The sequence below is a fragment of the Thermobia domestica genome, chromosome 1, assembly GCF_964235325.1.
Source record: "Thermobia domestica chromosome 1, izTheDome1.hap1.1, whole genome shotgun sequence".
In the NCBI taxonomy this organism is placed as follows: domain Eukaryota; kingdom Metazoa; phylum Arthropoda; class Insecta; order Zygentoma; family Lepismatidae; genus Thermobia; species Thermobia domestica.
In genome coordinates, this window is record NC_137454.1 from 68,597,297 (window position 1) to 68,620,173 (window position 22,877).

The following is a 22,877-nucleotide window of genomic DNA, read 5'->3' on the forward strand; positions in this document are numbered from 1 at the left end:
TTGTTCTTGACAAAATCTTTTAATAATTTAAACAAAATTATTATAAAATTTTGTCAATCTTCTTAGTATTTCACATTTTTTATTTAGTGCAACTATGTTGATCGATATCTTACACTTTTAGAACTTTTAATCTTATTTTTTTTTTATGTTTCCTACTATATTTGTTTTCCAGCACCATTTGATTAAAAGAATTATAAAAAAATATTTGTTTCCATAGAATTTGAAGTCCTTAATAATTTAATAAATATTCGTAATAACCATGCAATATATATATATATATTGTAACATACTAGTCTTATAAAACATTTTTGTACAATCTTTTAAAGTAATAATATATTTATTTATTTATTTATTTATTTATTTATTTATTTATTTATTTATTTATTTATTTATTGATGACACCAAAGCTAAAGCCATGATTTGGTCACATGAAAGAAAACAATCATAAATAAACAAGTCATCAGAAGTATATTACATGAAATTTAAAAACAAGCGAGAAGCAGCACAAAGTAATAACTTATAAAAGACAGTTTATAAATACAATATAAGGTACTGTAGTTGCATAGAACTGTCCAAGAAGAAAGAAGATAAATACGTATATGATACTATGATATAGTTATTTAAACTACAAAAAATGTTTATAATATTTTTTATTTTTTATCCGTTGTTGATGAAAATACTCGTAATACAACTAAAGTCTTCAATTCACTACATCGAAATAAGAAAAAGATATATGAGTAAAAAAATATACATATATTCCACAAAAATGAAAAAAATGAAGTCATAAAATAATAATTAGTAAAACATAAAATTTATGAAGAAATTGGTAACACAATATACTATGAATACATAGAATTGTCCTAGAAAAAATGACTTCTTCATTAGTAATACTCTTGAAATTTTGATTTTTAATTTGAGGAAATTGTTTATGAAAAATATCAAGTATTAAAAATTTCTTGTTAACCGTTTGAACACTTTTATATATTGGAGTACCAACTAAGGTATACCTACAAGAAAAAAGTCGAAAATTTCTAGGGTTGTAATATCGAGTTCAATCTTATCACGAATTATACTATGAATAAATTTAATCTGCCGTAAATTTCTTCTTTCAACGAAGGAAATTAAATTGAGTTTCAAAAAAATAGCACTATTGGTTAAGATATTAAATTTAAATTTAAATTGAATCCAAGAATGAACGAAACTTCAATATCTTCCATAGCTTGGAAGATCGAAACCAAATTCTTATTCCATATCAAAGCAGCATACTCTAAATGGGATCTAACATAAACAGAATCTAGAACTTTATAAGAAGGTTAAAATATCTTTAAAGTCTCTTGCAAGCCATTTAATAAGACCTAAGTTTCTTTTGGCCTTTGACAAAATATTATTAACATGTTCATTAAAGAATAATGTATTGTCCTTAACAATACCAAGATCTTTGGTACTTGAAATAATTTCAATTTTATGATTCATTAATTTGGTACTGATAAACTGATATATTGTTTTCCTCGAGTATAATATTATTTAAGTTTTATTCAAATTCAAATGTAATAAATTATTTTAGATCATTTATAGATTGCGTTAATATTTGCCTGTAATACTAAATGATCCTGATAATTTTCATTATTACAAAAAATCTTAATATCATCAGCATATAAAAGAAAATGACAATTCAAAGTATTACTAATATAATTCAAATATATAATAAACAACAACGGACCCAAATTAGATCCTCGTGGGATACCAGAAGAAATATTGACATAAATGATTTATAATCCATATACCGAATCACAAATTTATGATCAAAAAGATAAGAGGAAAATCAAAATATTAAAATCTTAGGGGTATCAAAAAGATATGGCTTTTTGAGAAGAACATGATGAGAAATTTTTTCAAAAGACCTTAGCGAAATCAAAATAGCAGTGTCCACTAGACTTTTATTAGAAGCCACAGAATAACAAAAATTAGAAATCTAGTTAAACTCAATTCAGTCGATTTACCCTTTATAAAGCCGTACTATTCGGAGACAGTGCTATGATTATCAGTGTAAGTATTTAAAAATAGACTGGTCAAAAATTTTAGGAATAACATCAAGTAGAGAAGTTGGTCTATAATTTGTTATAGACTTTCCATCAGTTCTAGAAACTTGGTTTATAGCTACCGCTTTCCATACCCTCAGATAAATATGAAAAGCTTAACTTCAGTTAAACAAATATATCAAAATTGAATCAATTAATTCAGAATACCTTTCACTGTAAAAATCGCTATACAGCCCAGACCGACAGAAGCTTTAACATTTAAACCTCTTATAACCTCTTATAACTGTTATTATAACTGCTATTGGAATATTGTTATTAATCGAACCCACTATAATATCATTATCTTTTGTGGAACGAGATTAATATCTTTATTCAACAAAATATAATAATAATAATAATAATAATAATAATAATAATAATAATAATAATAATAATAATAATAATAATAATAATAATAATAATAATAATAATAATAATAATAAATATTTCATCACTACAAACCTGATTAACCTGATCATCACTTTGATTTGAATCATACTTAAAATAAACAGCTTCAAACCGCTTAGCCATAAATTCGGTTAATAGTTGTGGTTAGATATAAGCTGATCATTAATTATCATTACCTTATTACTTTCCTTAATATTCAACTTATTGTTAGTAAACTTCCATTTTTTTAAGAATTATGCTTTAAGCTATTTTCAATTTTACTAAAATTATTTTTTTAGGGAAGTGTTTTTTTTATTTAGACGATATATAGAAAAAGTAACATAATTATGTGCCAATTGAGTTCCTTTATATTTTTATGAGCATTAATTTTGTGTGTTAAGTGACGTAATTAGAGATACGAGAATACCATTTTGGATGTTTAGAATTAATTTTAACTGTTATTGGAATATTGTTATTGATCACATCCACTATACACGTATAGTATCATTAATCTTTAGTGTAACAAGATTAATATTTTTATTCAACATAATATAATAATAATAATAATAATAATAATAATAATAATAATAATAATAATAATAATAATAATAATAATAATAATAATAATAATAAATTCTCGTTGATTTTAGTATGCACGGCAAATTATTCGTGACCAAATAGCACATCTTTTGTGGTTTTTGGAAACTTATCCACGTCCAATTTCTGATGAATTAATTTAGCCGTAAGATAGAAACCCGAGTAATGGTTAGGATCCTATTTTTCTAGTTAAGTAAAAAAAACATCATATAGCCTGGTAGCCCTCTCTGCTAGTTTAGTGGCTAATGTGCACTAATTTTGGTACACTTGTCCCGAGTTCGATCTCTAATGGGAGAGGATTAAAATTTGATCTATTGCAGCAGCGGTTCCCAATCGGTGTGTCGTGCAGTCTCATAGGGTGTGTCGCACAGTCCCACGGGGTGTATCGCGAAATTTAAGAATTTAAAAATCATGTTACAATCAATGATATTTAAAAATTAGTTACAATCAATTTTGAGATAAACTGTACCAATTATCTCCTCCAGCGGCAACAACAATGCTTAGTACTTTATATAGGAGTCACTACTTCACAGAAACTTATAGTCAGTTTAACTGGTTTTGGAATTGGACGAATCATATAGGTAGGATTTTTTAAAGCATTGCACAGTGGTAATTTCCGATCTATAGTGATTAATCACACAAGTCATTGCAACACAGTAAGTCCTCCTTGAAAGTTGCAACAATAGGCCAGTGCTTCGTATTGTCTTTTCAATAGAAAGATGGAGAAGGAGCCCCACTCTACATTGTATTCCCCCCAGCTTTTAATTACGCCACTAAATTATAACAAATTATTGCCAACTACATTGCTGTATCATTGTAATGCAATACTGGCGAACACATGAAATGCAGCTATTATTAAAATAATATTAGTTGATCATCTTCATGTGAATCATAATCCTCGTGTTACGCTCGATGTTGGTCATTTAATAATATTGTCATGAAAGACTATATGCCAGTGACTAGTGCTCTCTGACAACAAATCTTATCATATATGAAGTGATATTCAATTTAAAATTTAATTTTTGAATAATGAAAATTATCATCAATATTTGTTTGTATTTTGTAAATACAAATACGGCAGAGAAAAAATATTTTTTCATTCATTTTTCTGCAGTATTTTAACAATTACACGAGAAAAACATTCACATGAGAATAGTGAAATGCTTGCTTTAGAGAGTATACTCTAATATTAATTATGTTTCCAAAGGCACTCTTCTCCTCGCGCCAATAAATACTAATTTTCGTGAAGCACTGCATCACATGAGGAGTTAAATTCAGTCATTTCGAATTGAATGCTCTGGGACGTCACAGTTTGATGCTCCCCTTCACAATAAATCACATGGAAGAAGAAAGAAAAGGCAGGAAACAAAGCGTTGAGAAATAGCGTAGCCCAGTAATTTCCAACCGCTGTGTCGCGAAATTTTAGAAATTAAGAATCATGAATCATATAATAATAATCAGTTAAAAATCAATTTTGAGTCAGATTGTAACAGTCATCGCCTTCAGCGGCAGCAACAATGCTCAGTAGTACATAAAAGAGTCACTATTTATAGAACCTTGCAGTCTTAAAATAATTCGTATCATTACCATTCACACTGTTACTAATAAGAGGAAGAAAACCGATCTCAGAAGCTCCCAAAGTGCAAATTTGTGGAATACGTTGACTCTGTTGCCAATCGAACCTGCCCTTGGCCGAGCTTCGTCACCAAACATAGCAACCTTTGTTCTTTAGACGATGAGTTACTTGCTCATCACATTTGGTTTAGATCCGCGGATATACAGCCACGGATCCAGGAAATGATCAAGGAAGGGGCTAAACCATAGTTTGCCGCTTTATCCAGTACAAAGAAAGTAGGATTGAAGTCCATTTTATCCAATGTATACCTGATCGTCAAGGAGGGGGGCAATAGCCCTTATAGCCCTCCCCTTGGATCCGCACATATATATATATATATATATATATATATATATATATATATATATATATATATATATATATATATATATATATATATATATATATATATAGGGAGTGTAACTAATATAAGCTCCCGTATGTATATGCCGAGAACTAATAAAAATCAAATGTGTGTGTCACGATGTTATACTCTTAGCAAACTGTGTCGTTAGTCGAAAGTAGGGATGACCTTTTCGAAAAATCTGTTTTTCGATTTTCGGAAATTACATTTTTCGTTTTTTTTTCGAATTTTTTCGTTTTTTTCAAAAACAATTTTCGTTTTTTGTTTTTCGAAAAAATGTTTGTTTTCGTTTTTTCGAAAAAATTTTCGTTTTGCGAAAAAATTTTCGTTTTTCATTTTTTCGGAAAAGTTTTCGTTTCTCGTTTTTCGAAAAAAATTTCGTTTTTCATTTTCCGTTTTCGAAAAATCCATTTTTCGAAAAAGTATTTTTCGGAAAAATGTGACCATCCCTAGTCGAAAGAAGTTTCACTGGCGAATCACTGGCTAGTCGATGGTTATACAGATCCATCCATGACTACATGTACAGTACACTGGCAACACTTGCTTTTGCCACTTACCTACCTCAATACCTGGTCCTCCTTTGCTCTCGTGTTTCTCTCTGCTATAAGCTTCCTTCTACACCATACATATGTCAGTTGGAAATTGGTATATTAATTGGACCAATACAATAATAACAGAAGAGTGAAAATAAAACACATGTTTTTTTTTTATGTATTCACAATAAAATAAAATGTGTAATGATACAAGTAAACATGAAGTTAATAGTGAAACCAAGTGCATAAAAAGAATCCTACTAAGAAGAAAAGAAAGGAAAGAAACTCCTTTGTCATCAAAACATTGAGAATTACTCGACCTTGACGTTAAAAAAGTGCTTTACATCTTTGGCGATTGACTACAAAACACATTTGCACGCATGAGTAAACGGCTTTAAAGAGAGATGGATTATTGCACCGTCATGAAGCACATGTAGAAGAAGTGGTCTTGTCTGTCCATGAAATAAGCAGAATGAACAACATGTTGCCGGAACTCTTGAAGTTAAATTCCAGAAGCAATGATTATCTAAAGCAGTGGTTCTCAACCTAATTCCTATCACGACCTCTATTTTATCACATCCTCTTGCCAATGACCCCTTTATAATTTCTGGTTAGTAATAAGCTTGTGTGGGATTTTTAATATACCAGAGATCTTACGATACCCATATATTTCTATAAAAGTAGGATCCATTTCTTGTATATAGTGAATACAGTAACTTCGCTAAAAGCGAATGGATTAAAACCAAATTTGATGAGTTCACTAATATTACAAATACCTAATCCAATCCGTAACACTGATTCAAAATGGAGGCCGTTTGAAAATTTAAAAACTTCACAACTCCCTTAATTTTGGGTCATATGATAAAAAAAAAATAAAGTGATTTCTAATTTTGGTTTAAAAACAACTTTGACAGTTGTTAAAAAAAAGTTATTAAGTATTTTAAATGAATTGATAATGTGCGGGGGGGCGCGGGGGCTCAGTGGTAGAGCGTTCACCTCCGATGCTTGAGGTCCCTGGTTCGATCCAAGCTCGCGCCGTATGGGCTTTGTGTTGGACAAACACCGTGCTCATGGGTTTTCTTGGGGCTCTCCCATTTCCTCCCACTTCCTTCATTCCACCATTTCACTCATCTCTCGTCATCACAGTCTCCTTTAGCCTAACCGGCATAATCGTGGGACGTAAAACTTAAAGATTTGATTTTGATAATGTGCGTCACGAAGATTGAATCGGACATTGCCGCACTAGTGAAATTACACCATACTCAGGTATTTCATTAGCTTTCAATTATAATTGTATTTCAATATGCAGGTTTTGTTGCATTTGTATTTTTTTTTTTGGGGGGGGGGTATTTCAATATGCAGTTCTCATTAGTATCATATCATACCTCTTTCATTTAAATTGATATTTAAACAATTCTGCACCTTTTGAAAATGTTTAGTAGACCTATTTTTTTTGTTATTCTTAACAGTATGTATAAAAATAAAAATATGCCTAGACCTACCAGAACAAAATTAAAAATAATATTTAAAAATATTTCCGATATTAGTTTCTAATTATATTTATCTTTTTCGCTTATCTTCACAACCCCCATGAAACCCTCTAGCGATCCCCTGAGGGGTCGCGACCCACAAGTTGAGAAACTCTGATCTGTATAATCCGACAAAAACTAAAAATAGAAATAGTGTTCATATAACCATTAACTTTAAATGTTAAGATTCTTTTTGAGGAAGCAAAATAGACTTCATAGTGTACGATTCCGGATTTGATTTTTAGTTTAGCGTCACTTTCAGCAGCGAGACAATCTGAAAGTTAGACCTACACCTTAACGTGGAATCCGAACCACATGAGCTCCCACCGGGAATCGAACCCGTGTCTCCGACGCCAAAAACACGCACGCTAACCGCTTAGCCCGAGGAAGCTCTGTATGTTTCCGCAGATAATAATCAGTTTGAGTGTTTGTATTTTCCGTCTATATGCAACACCGAGGTATGAAGGACGGAACCTACTATTATTACGAGCATCGAACACTACAGGACCTTGAATGCAATGCAGTTGGCGAGTGTCTGGACCTTCCTTACAGCACGTCACGGCACTACAGCTTCAGTTATATGTTTAGGAACAAAGTATCGATATTTTTCTGAACCATGCACGTGCTTTTGTATTGATATATATTAATTTGTTGATTAATTGATATCTACCGCTTGGCACAGACCTTATTTTTGGATATTTTTCTGGGAGACCCAGGTACAATACCCGGGGGGAGCTCATGTGGTTCGAATTCCACGTTAATCAGTAGGTCCCGTCTCATATAGCCTCACTACTGAAAGGGACGTTAAACTCAAAATCAACTCAACTCTTTGGACTTTTTTCTCCGTTAACGCTAAGAATATTGTAGAAATTATATTAATGACTAGAGAGTGGCAAAATATGAAATTCCATATTTTAAATCATGCCTCTGAGCACAATGGAACATGGATCTTAATGTTTCAGGGTACGTTGGATCGAAGTTGCGTATTTTAAATTTTCATATTTCATATCATCTTGATATAATTTCCATATTTAGTCAAATTCATCATATTCTGCATATTTCATATGCCAAACTGACCCCTAAATTCATTGAATCCAGTGATATGGCATCACCTTCAATGATAAGCACACTTCCCCTCTTACATATACACTTCCCCTCCTTCTCATCGTCTATGTACTGATTCAGAGTACTTTCCTAGCTAGAGGGGGACTATCAGCACTAAGACAATCTGACATCCTATTTTTGATGCCAGGAGAGAAGCTATCCCGATATCGTAAGGTATTCATGACGACAATCGAGCAAAGCCCAACTCATGATGTGGGAGACGACTTGAAGCCAGTGAGGGGCTACAATCTCAGCCCTAATTACTTCAAATTAGAAAATGAAATAAAATATTTCAGTTTTACGTCCCACGGTTATGCTGGTTAGGCTAAAGGAGACGGTGAGTATGAGAAATGAACGAAATGGTGGAATGAAGAAAGTGGGAGGAAACGGGAGAACCCCAAGAAAATCCACGAGCACGGTGTTTGTCCACCACAAAGTCCATACGGTGCGAGCTGGTATCGAACCAGGGACTCCAAGACCGGAGGTGAACGCTCTACCACTGAGCCACTTCGCCCTCTACTTCAAATTAGAATTGAGGTAACATTTGCACTATTGGAGCTAGTGACTATAGTCCACGTCACCCGAATTGGCGTATAGCGTCAGCCAATAAGCTCGCAGTACGCTGTTACCAAACTTTCAGTGACGACTCTAATCATTCATAATTGCCCCCAAATACGAACAAAACCAATTATGAATGATTAGATTCCTCTCTGAAGGTTTAGTAACAGCGCATTGTGGGGTTATTGGCTGATACCACACGCCAATTCGGGTGACGCGGACTATACGGTAGTACAATTCGCCCCTTTGGTAATGGAACGATGCTCTCCTATCCCGGTAGGAACTCTTCACATTTGGCTCACCTTATTTGATGAGATAGAAAGCAATGTCATCCTAGCATTTACTTGTACCCATAATATATTTAACTTTTAAAAAAAACACTATATTCCATGAGGGAAACAGCCGTTTGGAAAAGCTAAGATAGTTGAACATTATCAGGCTTCTGCCCTTTCGTTTTATTATTCTTATTGTTCTGAAATGAAATTTCTGAAAGAAACGGGTGATTGATGAAAGTCGATGTTATGAAATAATTGGTGGAATAAGAATGTGGAAGATCCCCTTTTGCAGAATAGGAAAAAGGGAAATTTCAATATTATTTCCCGATTTTCCTCTTTAGAAAGTTATGCATATCCCTTATTTCTAAGTAAGGGTTTATATACCGAATTTCACATTTTCAACTTAACCGAATTTCCACACCGGGCACTTTTTGAATCAGGAAAGATAAATTAGAATATAGTGGTAATTCTTGTTTCTGATGAACGCTGTGTATTTTATTTATTTATTTATATTTATTTATCAATCATCAAATACAGTTCAGAGGCCATTTTACACAGGATTTTAACAATGGAAAGGATTTGGGAAGGTATCGGGCCAGGGCCTGTTTAGTAAGTACCATCCCGGCATTTGGCTGGTAGGACCAAGGAAAACCCCAGTCAGGATGGTGGACAGCGGGAATCGAATCCACGACTTTCCGAATGCGAAGTCAACGCTCTAAAATTATGGATCTCGAGTCAATAGGACGAAGTTATGCGTTGTTAAACTAGAATTGTCATTTTAACGATTAACTTGTTACAGTTAAATTGCAGGTATGTTACGTTATGTTTGTTTACTATAGGACATATGAAGTTTGTTGCTTCTGCGATAAACTATCTATCGCATATTTTAAAGCCTTGAGGTTTTAAGTGGCCTTGTAGTCACACATACGTATTTTCAATAATTGATACGCAAACCGGAAAATTATTATTTGTTTTAAAAGAACGCCTAGAAGCACAATGTACCGTATTATAGTAATTCATTACCTGTTACAAATAAATCGGCGACCTTGACGATTTGTTTCAAGAAACTTTAATTTTATGGACTCTTATTTCTAGCGTTGGTTGGCACCACTGTGTACCAGCTGTAGCAGGTGGGCAGGGGCGCTGTGCTTTTAACACATACATTGTAATAGTACACACGCGTAGTAGCAGACGGATGTTAGTAGTGTAGGTTGTGCTATACTTGTTTTGTTTGTAGATGAATTGAGGAGTGTTGAGTGTGATTGTAAAAGGAGACGAATACTGTATGAGTTGAAATCATTAGTCAACCTAAATCAGTGAAATAAAATGGCCACGTTAGGTTCAGAATTGTATTCAGAAGAGAACAAAGTGAGAATTCGACGCTGTAGGAGTGTCACCCGCGCTGAGGAGATACAACTACAGGAAGCTCGCATGAGGAAATCGCAACCGGATAAACCGTAAGATTGTTTTAACTTCCCTTAACATTTGAATCGTATTGTTATATTTAGTCAGCATTTTTTTAAAAATCTATACTATCATCTTAAAGTAATTCTAACACAATTATGTTTATGCATTTTAAATACATAGTAATAGTCACATGAGTTGCAATGTGAGACTTTTTTTTTTCAACCAATCGAACGAAGTAAACAAATGTTGCAGTGGGTTTATTTTCCTACTAGGCCTATTATAGGTATGTTCAAAAACATATGCATGGTGTTCTTCAATTGTAACCGAGAGAAATAATTCTGCAATCTATTCAGTGGTGACGTTAGAATTGAATTCTAGGGTGGCAGTAATATGGATAAAACAATGCTCTCACAAGTCTGATTGATGTTCAAGCTGTAATGTAGAAAAATAAAAATCAAGGTTTGTGAGGTTATTCTTAATGTGTATATTATACGATGATTCAGTGGTAGAGCGCTTACCTCTGCTTCGTGGGTCTTAGTTCGATCTCCGGCCAAGTGAGTTTGTGGTTCACAACATCGTGTCCGTGGGATTTCTCGGGACACACTCGTTTCCTCCCACTTTCTCATTCCACCAATCCTTCTATTATGATTCACTTGCTTTAATCATCGTCTCCCTTAATCACCTAACGGGCATAATCGTAGGGCGTGAGGTTGAAATATTTCATTTCATAAAGCACCGCAGCTTGAAAACTAAGGGACCTAGGTAAACTATTGGAAAGTTATAGATAACTGCCAAGATTATTTTTTTTTTTTTTTAAATCTAAATATCCATGTTCCTGATGTGTATCATACTTTCCTAACACACTTCAAGATAAGACTAGTTATCAGCAGCAGCTTTGCTCATTACCCAATCTATTCTCCGAGAATTAAATGTGCGCATCCTGGCGGGAGCTCATGTGCTTCGGATTCCACGTTAATCAGTAGGTCCTCGTCTCATATAGTCTCGTTGCTGAAAGGGACGCTAAACTAAAATCAACTCAACTCGATATCATGCGCAGGCGTATACGCAGTGGCGTATTTAGGGGGAGGGGCTTCCGGGCTTCAGCCTCTCCGAAATCTTACTTACTATAGTAAAGTATATGAAATATCTTCCAGAATTTTCACATTTTCAGGCAAAACCGCCCCCTGAAAGTTAGCGAAGCTCCCCCCCCCCCGAAATAATCGTAAATACGCCACTGCGTATACAGTATATTTAGATAAAATTATGCTATAAAGGTAAGAGCTTCTAGTCCTGTTTCATGTTTTTTTTTTTTTTTTTTTTTTTCATTCATTCGACGTAGTCGCCTCAACGTTTGATGCCACCGCAGTCAGTGTAACTAAAGCATAACTATTTTAGTACAAAACAGTTTGAGCATTGAAAGGAACCTTTTCTAAATTTTAATTTTTTTTTTTTTTTGTTTAAGTTTCGAAAATGTTATTATCATGAAAATGTTAATGTATTTATTATTATTATTATTAATTATTATTATTAATTATTATTATTATTATTATTAAAGATTTGCATAGGTTTTGAAATCAAAGTACAGATTAAAATTCACGGAGTAGCCGTTTTCAGGTCATCCTTTTTTATCGTTCATCAATGATTACTCTCTTCCATTCTACCTTCTATCATGTCCTTTTCTTCTGCCATTCGATTTTTGTACACCTTTGTAGCCAGTGGGCTAGTACATACTTACTGTGTGAATGGCTGCGGGTTCAGTTCCCAGTAGGGCTAATCGTCTCGAATCATTGTTCAGATTCCATTGTAAACAGCAGATTCTCTCTCATAACCTCGGTAATGAAAAATAATGTTTAAGTCAAATGAATCAACGATTTCAGTGTCCTATCCAGGTTGTTTCCCTCTTTTTAATTACCTCTGTTACTATTTTCTCGCCATTTTTCTATTTCCTCATTAGTTTTGGATTTTGCCTAGCTGTTTCTCCATTCTTTTCCATACTCACATTTCGAAAGTCGAATAAAAATTTTTATTTTTATTTTTTCGTATTATCAAGGCTTCCGTCAATGTCAAAGAATAGAACTCATTTCTTTTTTATGTTCCTATCTTTATGCGAAGGTACTATTTGGTCATGAGAAAGTTTTCATGATCCGTCCCACTATTTTTTTTTTTTTTTTTTTTTAAAGGAGAGTATGGTTTCTCAGTGATTGAGCGCTCACGTATGGTACGTTGAGTCCCTCGTTAGGTACCCAGTCACTAGTAGTAGTGATCCGTATCCTCTCACATTTTCATTCTACTACTTATTTCTTGATCATTCCGTTTCATTAACCACGCGTCTCCTTTAGCCTAAAGGACATAACTAGAAATTTCACCTTGGTTTTCTTTTTAAGTGAATAATGAAAAATAAGCGTTTGAAATTTTGATACATAAGATAGCTATCTACTTATTATTTAGAAGATGTTATCAATTGATCGCATAATAAGTAATTGTAGGCCTTTTCGTATAGTTTCAGGTACAGTTATGTCACAATTATCAGACTTTTAATTTATGTACTGTAAAAGAACTTGATAAGATGAATTAGTTCATATTTGTCAAACGCTGAGTACACTGGCACAAATCCCGGGGGGATGAGGGAGACCTTTTTCCCTCAATGTTGGAACTAAGGGGGACTGTTCGCCCCAATAATCCGATTTGAAATGTGATTTTAATCTACATTGTAGATGGCTAAGTAGAAACATACCAATTATAAATATACATGTATCCATATTTCAGAATGTCTTCGCGGCAGGTTTGTAATACTGATATGCACTGGTATTTCAGCTACGTCTCCTCATATATAATATACAAGAAGTTCACCTTAGAAATCAGATTTATCTACCGTAATATGAGTCTCATCCCCCCAGAATAAGCCTCAAATCTTGCCACCTCCCAATGTTAAAGAGAACTCTGCTTCCCTGATCCTCCACAGCATTGTTTTTCAACTTCATAAATATTTTGAACATCGCTTAAAACAAAAAGAACAGTGTTACCCGCCCCCCTCCCCAACGTTGAAGACGATTTGCGCCGCTGGCTGAGTATCAGTATGGAAAAATATGCACTATATCTACGTGCATCTCCCATTTGATGATTCTTTCAATGGAAGCCTATACTGATATTACACTTTTTTCTATTTCAATTATCCTTTTATATTTCTGAATTGATATATGTGGCTCAGCGGTAAAGCCCTTACCCCTAGTGCGTGGGGGTCCCTGGTTCGATCTCCGGAACATCGTATCCGTAGGTTTTCTCGGAGTACTCCCGCTTCCTCACTTTCTCATTCCACCAATGCTTGCCTCAATCATGGTTTTCCTTAGCCTAACAAGCATAATCATGGGGCGTTAAACTGAGAGATTTCATTTCATTTTGTACTTTACCTCTTAGTTTTCAGTTCGCTTTACTCGTTTTTGAACCTTAGGAAGACGAAACAGACATAATCCGTAATAAAACAACTGCTTCGAACTAGGGGTTGCAGCTTATCCCCCCCTCCCTGTTCAATAACCCACACATTCAGTTATACAATACAAAATTTGCTCCGCTCTCCAGATTTTTTTTTTTTTTTTATTCTGTCCATTTAATTACTTCATACTTTTATTTTGTATTTCCATGTTTTAAGCAACATTGACGTAAAACTACAATCAACGTTGTACACAAAGTAATCGTTTATAGTCATTAGATTACATGGTTGGCTATAAAATTTCAAATAAATAAAACGCACACTTAACATGACAATTTTATTGTTAAAAGTTGCTGTAATAAAATTGAAATAAATTGCCTATTTCGTGTAATGGTTGTTTAAATGTGTGTTTTTTTTTTCTTTCTTCATTAATGTTCGTATTAAATTCATGTAATTTCATAGTTCACAACGTGTTGAGGCTATTAGTAAGAGTTATTTGTTAAGAGATTCTGAAACACCTTCCTAAATGCATGTTTCTCATGCACTGTGAAGTGTGATAAGAATACTTATTATTACCGACGGATATGGAGAACTAAAATATTCTTTCCAGGTTAACGCTCGTTTATCAGAAGTGTTGTCTTCAAGGACAAGAACTGCGTTCCTGAAGGGCTTTTCATTTTGTCTTCCGTATGAGTTCCGATTCTTTATTATTATTATTATTATTATTATTATTATTATTATTATTATTATTATTATTATTATTATTATTATTATTATATGTTAACTGTTGTATCGCCGGACCAGTTTTAGGAAATTGACCGGATCAATTGGAGAATTTATTTAAGTTTGTGAGGAAGAATGAGTGAAAGTCAGGTAAGGGGTATAGTAAAAGTTAAGAAAGTTGTTGTACGAGGGCTATCCAGAAAGTAGATTACGTTTTGGAATAAAAAATCAACAAAGTATAGGAAACAAATTTTATTATATACAGATGAAAGCCACACACAAATACTACTTTTCGACATAGTCACCATTCAAATTAAGGCATTTATCGTAGCGATGTACGAGCTTGGAAATTCCTTCGTCGAAAAATTCGGCCGCCTGCGACTTCAACCACTTCGTTACCTCTTCTTGCAGCTGTTCGTCGTCATCAAAACGCTGCATAGCCAGCCACTTCTTCATTGCTGGGAATAGGTGGAAGTCGCTCGGTGCCAGGTCGGGACTGTACGGCGGATGAGGAAACAACTCCCACTGAAAAGATTCAAGAACTTCACGCGTGACATTTGCCGTGTGGGGCCGGGCGTTGTCGTGAATCAACAAGATCTTAGAGCTCAACATTCCTCTGCGCTTGTTTTGAATTGCTCTTCTGAGGTTTTGCAGAGTTTGGCAATACCTTTGAGCGTTTATTGTAGTGCCTCTTTCCAGGAAGTCCACCAAAATCACACCTTTTCTGTCCCAAAAAACAGTCGCCATCATCTTCCTTGCCGACATTGTTTGCATGCATTTCTTGGGTTTTTGGGGAGAACCTGTGTGCCCCCACTGCATTGATTGCAATTTCGTTTCACAGTTCACGTGTTTCACCCATGTTTCGTCACCAGTAACGATGCGATCGAGTAAAGAGTCACCATCCTTATTGTAGGCGTCCAAAAAGTGCAACGCTGCAGCCATTCGCTAATTTTTGTGGTCCTCTGTCAAGATTTTTGGAATCCATCTTGCACAAAACTTGTGGTAACCAAGCTTTTCGCTGATGATTTCGTGCAACAAACTTCGCGAAATTTGTGGAAAACTCAAAGAAAGTTCCGTTATTGTGAACTTTCGATTTTCACGGACTTTAACATCGACTTTTTCGACAAGTTCGGCAGTCATTTTGCTGGGTCTCCCACTTCGATCTTCGTCGTGAACATTGGTTCGGCCATTTTTAAATCTTATGACCCACTGTCGCACTCCACCTTCAGTGATAATGTTGTCCTCATACACTTCACACAGCTGCCGATAGATTTCTATCGGTTTACAGTTTTTGCTGTCAGAAACCTTATTACTGCACGCACCTCGCAGCTCGCGGGATTTTCAATTAACGCAGACATTTCAAACCGTCACAGTATCTTAACGGAGCACAGCACGAACCTCTCACTAGCACGGCTAGATGCCGACTGAGCTGCGCAACGCTCTGACCCCAAGATGGCCGCGCTAGCCCCGCCCCTAGCGGACACAGACGAAAACGTAATCTACTTTCTGGATAGCCCTCGTATTTGCTGATTGTTTTTGATGTTGTAAGCGGCACTGTATGTGGAGGCAGATGGACTATTTCGCGGAAAGATACACTCGTTTTATTACGCGGATCCATAGACTAAAATGCACAGAAAAATTTGGGCAAGTCTTTAATTTGCCCATTTCATGTCGAGAGCAGAACCCAACGAACCACTGCGGGGCTTCTAACCCGTTCCTACTACTACTACTACTACTATTTCTACTTCTACTTCTACTACTACTATTACTATTACTATTTCTACTCCTCCTACTACTACTTATATTATGGATCCGTATAGTAAAACTACACGCCTAATAACGTAATCTAATGTAATGTAATCCAACCAAATATAACCCAGTGCAGTATATTTTGGTACTTTTTTTTTTCGATTTTCGAATTGGTCATGCGATACAGCAGTAATGCCTTAAATTGTAATAATCTTGATAAGGCACATATTTATTCAACTAAAATTGACATTTAAAAAAAAAATGTGACTAATATTCTGTGTTAGAGACCAGTCAATAGAAATTGGAAAACAGCTGGGATTTAAAACTGATTACACAGCAATAAAAATTGTCATAATTCTTTATTATGATCGACAGGGTTTGCTCAATAAGTAGGGCTGAAGTCATAACAACAAATGCATTGAAGGTATATGTATATGTACAGTGAGTTAATATGTTTCAAAATATGACCCTCCTATATCAATAGACCGCTGCCAGCGTTTTTTCCAGTCTTCATACGCAACCGTGGAAGTCAGCAGCCGCAACGCTGTTTAGGCACCTCGTCGAAGCTGCTTGAATTGCATAAATTTTTCGAAACTCAATAAATTAGGGAAAATTTAATAAGAAAAGGGAAACATTTTGTGTCAGTCGAGAGAAATCTTCTTAAGGAGATCTACGAACACTGGTTTCATATTCATAGGTGGTGTGGCTATTGTGCAGCTTCAATTTTTAGGCTAACAAAAAATTAGTTTTTTCTTGATTTCTTCAAAAACTGTGTAAGAGGACTTACACTCACTCACTCACCCCATCTTTTGCAGCTCGATTAGATGTATTGAATAGGGATGGCCAGAACCGGTCCCTGGTGGAACCGGTTTTCGGGTCTGAATGGATCCGGTTCTAGAAGATCCGGTTCCGGGACCGATTTTTCGGATCCAGGCCTGGAACCGGTTCCTAAGGTCCGGTTCTGGAACCGTTTCCTAAGATCCGGTTCTGGAACCGGGTTTTCAGATCCAGATCTGGAACCGGGTTTTCAGATCCAGATCTGGAACCGGGTTTTCGGATCCAGGTCTGGAACCGGGTCTTAGGAAACTGTATTGAATAGTATTGAATAGTCATTAAACAACATATGTTGCAATAGACAGCGTCAATTTATACAAAAATCAGATTACGTATTACAATTTAATCTTCAAATTTATTAATATAGAGTCTACTACAAGTAGACTTATTTACAAGAAATGATTTACAGTGCTTTTTAAAGTAGTCAGTAGTCATCAGTCGAATATGTACTGGTAAGAAAGGTAACTTATTCCTAACGCTGGTAATCTAATAGATTGTAGTGGACGCGGTGGCTCAGTGGTAGAGCGTTCGCCTCCGGTGCTTGGGGTCCCTGGTTCGATCCCAGTTCGCGCCGTGTGGACTTTGTGGTGGACAAACACCGTACTCGTGGCTTTCTTGAGGTTCTCCCGTTTCCTCCCACTTTCTTCATTCCACCATTTCACTCATCTCTCATCATCACAGTCTCCTTTAGTCTAACTGGCATAAACGTGGGACGTAAGACTTAAAGATTTCATTTTTTCTAATAGATTGTACACTTCGTACCAGTATATTTATAGTTTCTTTGGATTGCATTTAGCCTAATAGAAGTTTTCAAATAATTTTCATATTATATGAGTCAACATTATTGCGATAACCAATATCCTGATTGTTTTTTCACGTACATAAGGTATCTGTAAATATACGAAGAAAGAACTGTCGTGTTCATCTCTTTAAAGAATGGTCTACATCAGGCGCAAACCCTGAAATTTTTTATGGGTGGGATTCAAGCTTTATGCGGGTCCAATACTACAAACACCTACATCTATGTAGTATTAAATGGGTACTATTCTGCACCCGAAAAGACGATAAGTAATTGTAAAATACTTCCACCTATATTTTCAAAAAAAAAAAAAAAAAAGGTACAACTAAATTGTTTTTATGAGAGAAAGAGTACAGATTAAAGTGTAAGATCAAATTTTCATGCTGCGTCAATCATTTCCCTGTTAAGCAAGTATAGTTTTATTAAAGTGTACAAATAAATGTATGTTGAAAATCTTTGGGTTTTACGTCCCACCGTTATGCCGATTAGGCTAAAGGAGACGGTGATGATGAGAAATGAATGAAATGGTGGAATGAAGAAAGTGGGATGAAACGGGAGAATCCCGAGGAAACCCACGCGCTACAACCACAAAGTTCACTTGGCACGAGCTGGGATCGAACCAGTGACTTCATGCATCAGAGGTGAACGCTGTATCACTGAGCCACCGCAGCCCCTAAATGTATGTTGAGTTAGGAAGTTCGAGGGCTGGTACGGACCCAATAGACTTCCCCATGGGTGCGCTCCTGGTCTACATTTAGAGTATCTGGTAAACTTTTTTACTGTTCTTATAGCTTTCTTCTGCTATTTGAAGACATTTTGAGCACCAGATAATTAGTATATGTCTCATTTATGGATGCAAAAATTCTTGTTAAACGCTAATAATTTGTAGAATTACAGTTCGAATCAAATTAACATATGCTAATACTTTTTTTTTCTTTTTTACGATTCCCGGTCGGGACACTTGGTCGAAAAAGTGTAACACCTTTTTCAGGTCAGCTATCTTGAGTGAGGGTTTTCCTGGGTTTCCCCTCATTCATACCGGGCAAATGCCGGGATGGTACCTAAATGTAGGTCCCAGGCCGCTTCTTTCCTTCCCCAGTCCTTTTTGTCCTTCCCTTTCATCGGATAGTGTGCTCGCTGAGGGCAGTCACCCCTCAAATACGTGACGGGCTAAATGGCCTTAGATGCCGACAACCCAGAACTAATTCCCATTTTTTTTTAAGTGACGTCATTTTAGGAACGATATGAAGGAAATCTTCCTCATTCCCTTGCGAATACATCCTACTCTGATAAGTCGAGAACCTATTTTTCAATATTAAGCACAGATGATAGAAACCTAGATTATTCTTGTATCCAAAGAATTTAGCGGTTAAGTACACATAAACTGTTTGAAATCTTTGTTGACATTTACGATTGGCATCAAGGTTTTAGTGTGTTGCATTTCATTCCGATTGATTGAAGAAAGGACTCACCGTCCTTGACCGCACTCTTTTATGTATGGTCTTTACCTTCGGTGCATATAAAATACAATTTAATCCATTGGTTGCAAACGTAACATCAACAACGAAGAAATTACTGCATCTTTCAAGGTAGTACTAAAAATACTGCGAAACTTGGACATACGGCAGTGGTTCTTAGCTAACAATATTATGATTAAGGGAAAAAGTTTTAAAATCCCATGTATTCCACATAATTATAACGATATTCATCGAATCCTGCTAAAAACTAACTGTTCTGACTGAATGACGAAATATTTTCATCTCTTCCGTTTCCCATTTTATATTTTTGTTAGAGTTGAACGTCCTCTTTTAACACAAAGTAGGCATGTATCCAGGAAGGGGCCAGAGCGGGCGGTACCCATCCGCTCTGAATTATTATTATTATTATTATTATTATTTCGCCGTCTTTGAAACGGAACATTGCAGACAATTTTAAAATCGAACAAAACTAGACATGAAATACTTGCAATTTTGTTTTCTGAATTAAATTGTTTAGCACATTTTACTCATTTCTGCATAGGATATATTTCTTGCTAGACGCACCGAATATCTCCCATTGTCCTTTAAGAATTTTACATTTAAGGCTGTGTCTAACGTTTTGAGCTATCATCAATCCCTATATAATAACATGGTGAACTTCTTTCCAAAATATTATGAAAACTATTTGTCTTATGCAGTTCAAAATTTCTCCAGGTGTTAATCTACCCCAATACTACATGTTCACTTTTTTATTTTGAAACTAGCTCTTATAGTTCATTAATATTACATTTTAAAAATAAATCTGACAACGCTGGAAATAATATAAAAATAAACACAAATTCAGGTATTGGAGAATCGCCAGGGTTTCTTTTCCTGCTCGTGAAGTTGCTGATACAATCTCTCCTGATTCATTCACACCATTGTTCCTCACTGATCTTCAAAAAGTTGGTAGGGGAGGATAACAAGTTACGAAATGAGAAAAGATTGTTCATCTAATAATATGGAGAGTGTATATCTTCGAAGTTATGTCTAATTTAATTCAATGTCTAATTTATTGTACCATGACAAGCATTAAAGATGAGAGACCAGATGCTTCCAAAGAATGTTGCATCGAGGTACAGAACTTAATTGCTATAGAGGTAGTGTGTGGCCAGGAACTTACGGGATAGTTCCCGTGGAACTTTCAGTTCTTTCAGATAAATATATGTTCAAGAAATAAGAAGTTAATAATGTTAAGTGAAAAGGATCTACAGCTCTGGTACAGATTCCGTAAATAATAAATAATTAAATAATTTTTGGGGAGCTACTTTATATTATTGCTAGTAGCCTCATTTCAGATTTTGCCAGAGGATGGGAGCAAGATTGCTTGTCGTTTTTTGTTAATATATTAGCAATTTGTTAAAAAGAAAAACCTTTCTCGAACTCAGAGTGATTACCTCTTGTCCTTCCCAAATGGCGCCCCTGGTTATTGCCCCCATAAGAAATCGGGATGACTAACGGTCCTGTTACAAAGATATAGGAGAATGGCCTACGGAGGTAGCCTATGTGTATTTTACAGATATTCTTTTATTCACATATCACTGTATCATATACTCGTATTCAGTTAGTTTGTAGTTAATAATTGCGTAAAGATTTTGTATACTAGCGTATGCAGAAGTTTAAGGAGAGGGTGGGCTGAACCCCCACGTTCGTATAATTCCAGGTGTTTGTATACATACCATACGTACCCGTTACTGAATATGGTAAATGTTTATTTTTACATAAAAACCCTGAACGTTCCTTTGCGTAAGCCACTGGTCTTCCATATAAGGAATATCTTACATACAAGAGTTGCCCCCGTGGCTAACGCTCTCGCCTTTGGTGCGAGTGGCCCCAGGTTTGATTTCCGGTGAGGAAACTCGATCGAAAAGGTGTAACAGCTTTTTCAGGCCAGCCATCTTAAGTGAGGTTTTTCCTGAATTTCCCTCATTCATACCAGGCAAATGCCGAGATGGTACGTAACATAATGGTCCAAGACCGTTTCGTTCCTTCCCTTTCATCGGATAGTGTGCTCGCTGAGAGACGTCATCCCTTATGTACGTGACGCACTAAATGGCCTTAGATGCCGACAGCCCAGAAATCTAATTCCTAATCCTAAGAGTTGCCCCCGCCAACTTACTTCAGGGACACCGCTGGCCGAATTTTGTTAATTTGTCATTGACCACATAAATTAATAAAATAGGGTTTTCTGGTATTTTTCACAAGTTTTATCAATAGTTTCTGATATAAAAGGATAAACTCAATTTTTTCGATCCTTCTGTCTGTATGATAAAATGTTTTCATTAAAACAACAGATATATATTCTTTATCAATTAATCAGTCAATCAGTCACTGATTATCAGTTTTAAGATACTCAAATGTAAATGTAATGTAAATGTATAGCAGATATTACTGGGATATACACGTGTGCGAGTACATTCAGTCGTCCTCACGCTTGAGTACGGTACGTATATTGTTTCATCATCACTTGCGCATTCGGCATATGAGCGCGGTTAGTTATTTTTGCATTTATTTCTAGTCCATGCTATTCTGTGCTCGAGCACAGTGCGGAAGAATCTAGGAGGCGGCAAAATTTCGAAATTTTGATTTTTTTTTTTTTTTTTTTTTTTTTTACAAAAGATTCACAATAAAGTAACCTGCAGAGTCCCGCGCAAACGCGAGAAAATATTTTAATGTGTTTAACTTGCTCTAATTACAGAAGTTACTAATTAGCTAGCTTAGGGAGATATAATAAGCAAAAACGTGTGAATTACTGCACGGGGTTACATGAAATGATTTATAATAGAATGTTTGACCCAATGATGTATTTTATGAATGATGAAGCCTGGTTCCATCTGACAGGACATGTAAACACCCAAAACAGCAGATACTGGTCAACAACTAGTGCCGTGCCGTGGAAAATCAGCGCCCCGGGCGAGAGTATACGACGGCGCCTCCATACATATATTCCAAGTAAATTCTCCTCTTTTTTTCCTTTTTCCTCCCGAATTTTGCGCCCCCTTACTTCGGTGTCCGGGGCCGTCACTCCGCTCGCTCCTCCCACGGCATGGTACTGTCAACAACCAATCCCCATAAGATTCATGAGGAACCTCTTAACGATCAGAAAATTGGAGTCTGGTGTGCTGTGTCAGCAAGTCGGGTTGTGGATCGCATATTTTTTGAAACAACTGTAAACAGTGATATGTATATGCGAATATACACACGTTTTAGGTGCAGTTGACGTCATGAACGTTCCTATGCCTTCTTTCAACAGGATGGGGCGACCTGTCACACTTCACGCTAGTCACTACCACGAATTCATAAAAGATTCACAGAAGAAATTACTGTCAGCAAATGATTGTGGCTGCCACGTTTGCCGGACCTGACCACTTGTTACTTTGA

At 35.6% G+C, this 22,877-nt stretch overlaps 1 protein-coding gene across 1 annotated transcript in view; it reads left to right on the plus strand.

The window, feature by feature from the left end:
* The first annotated feature begins 10,183 nt into the window (after window positions 1–10,183).
* LOC145685726 (diacylglycerol O-acyltransferase 1-like) overlaps window positions 10,184–22,877 on the plus strand; it is a 52,085-nt gene continuing 39,391 nt past the window's right edge. Inside the window, exon 1 of the mRNA XM_081758222.1 lies at window positions 10,184–10,497. Within this exon, the coding sequence (XP_081614348.1) occupies window positions 10,367–10,497 (131 nt within the window). The 5' untranslated portion in view covers window positions 10,184–10,366. The remainder of the gene's footprint in view (window positions 10,498–22,877) is intronic.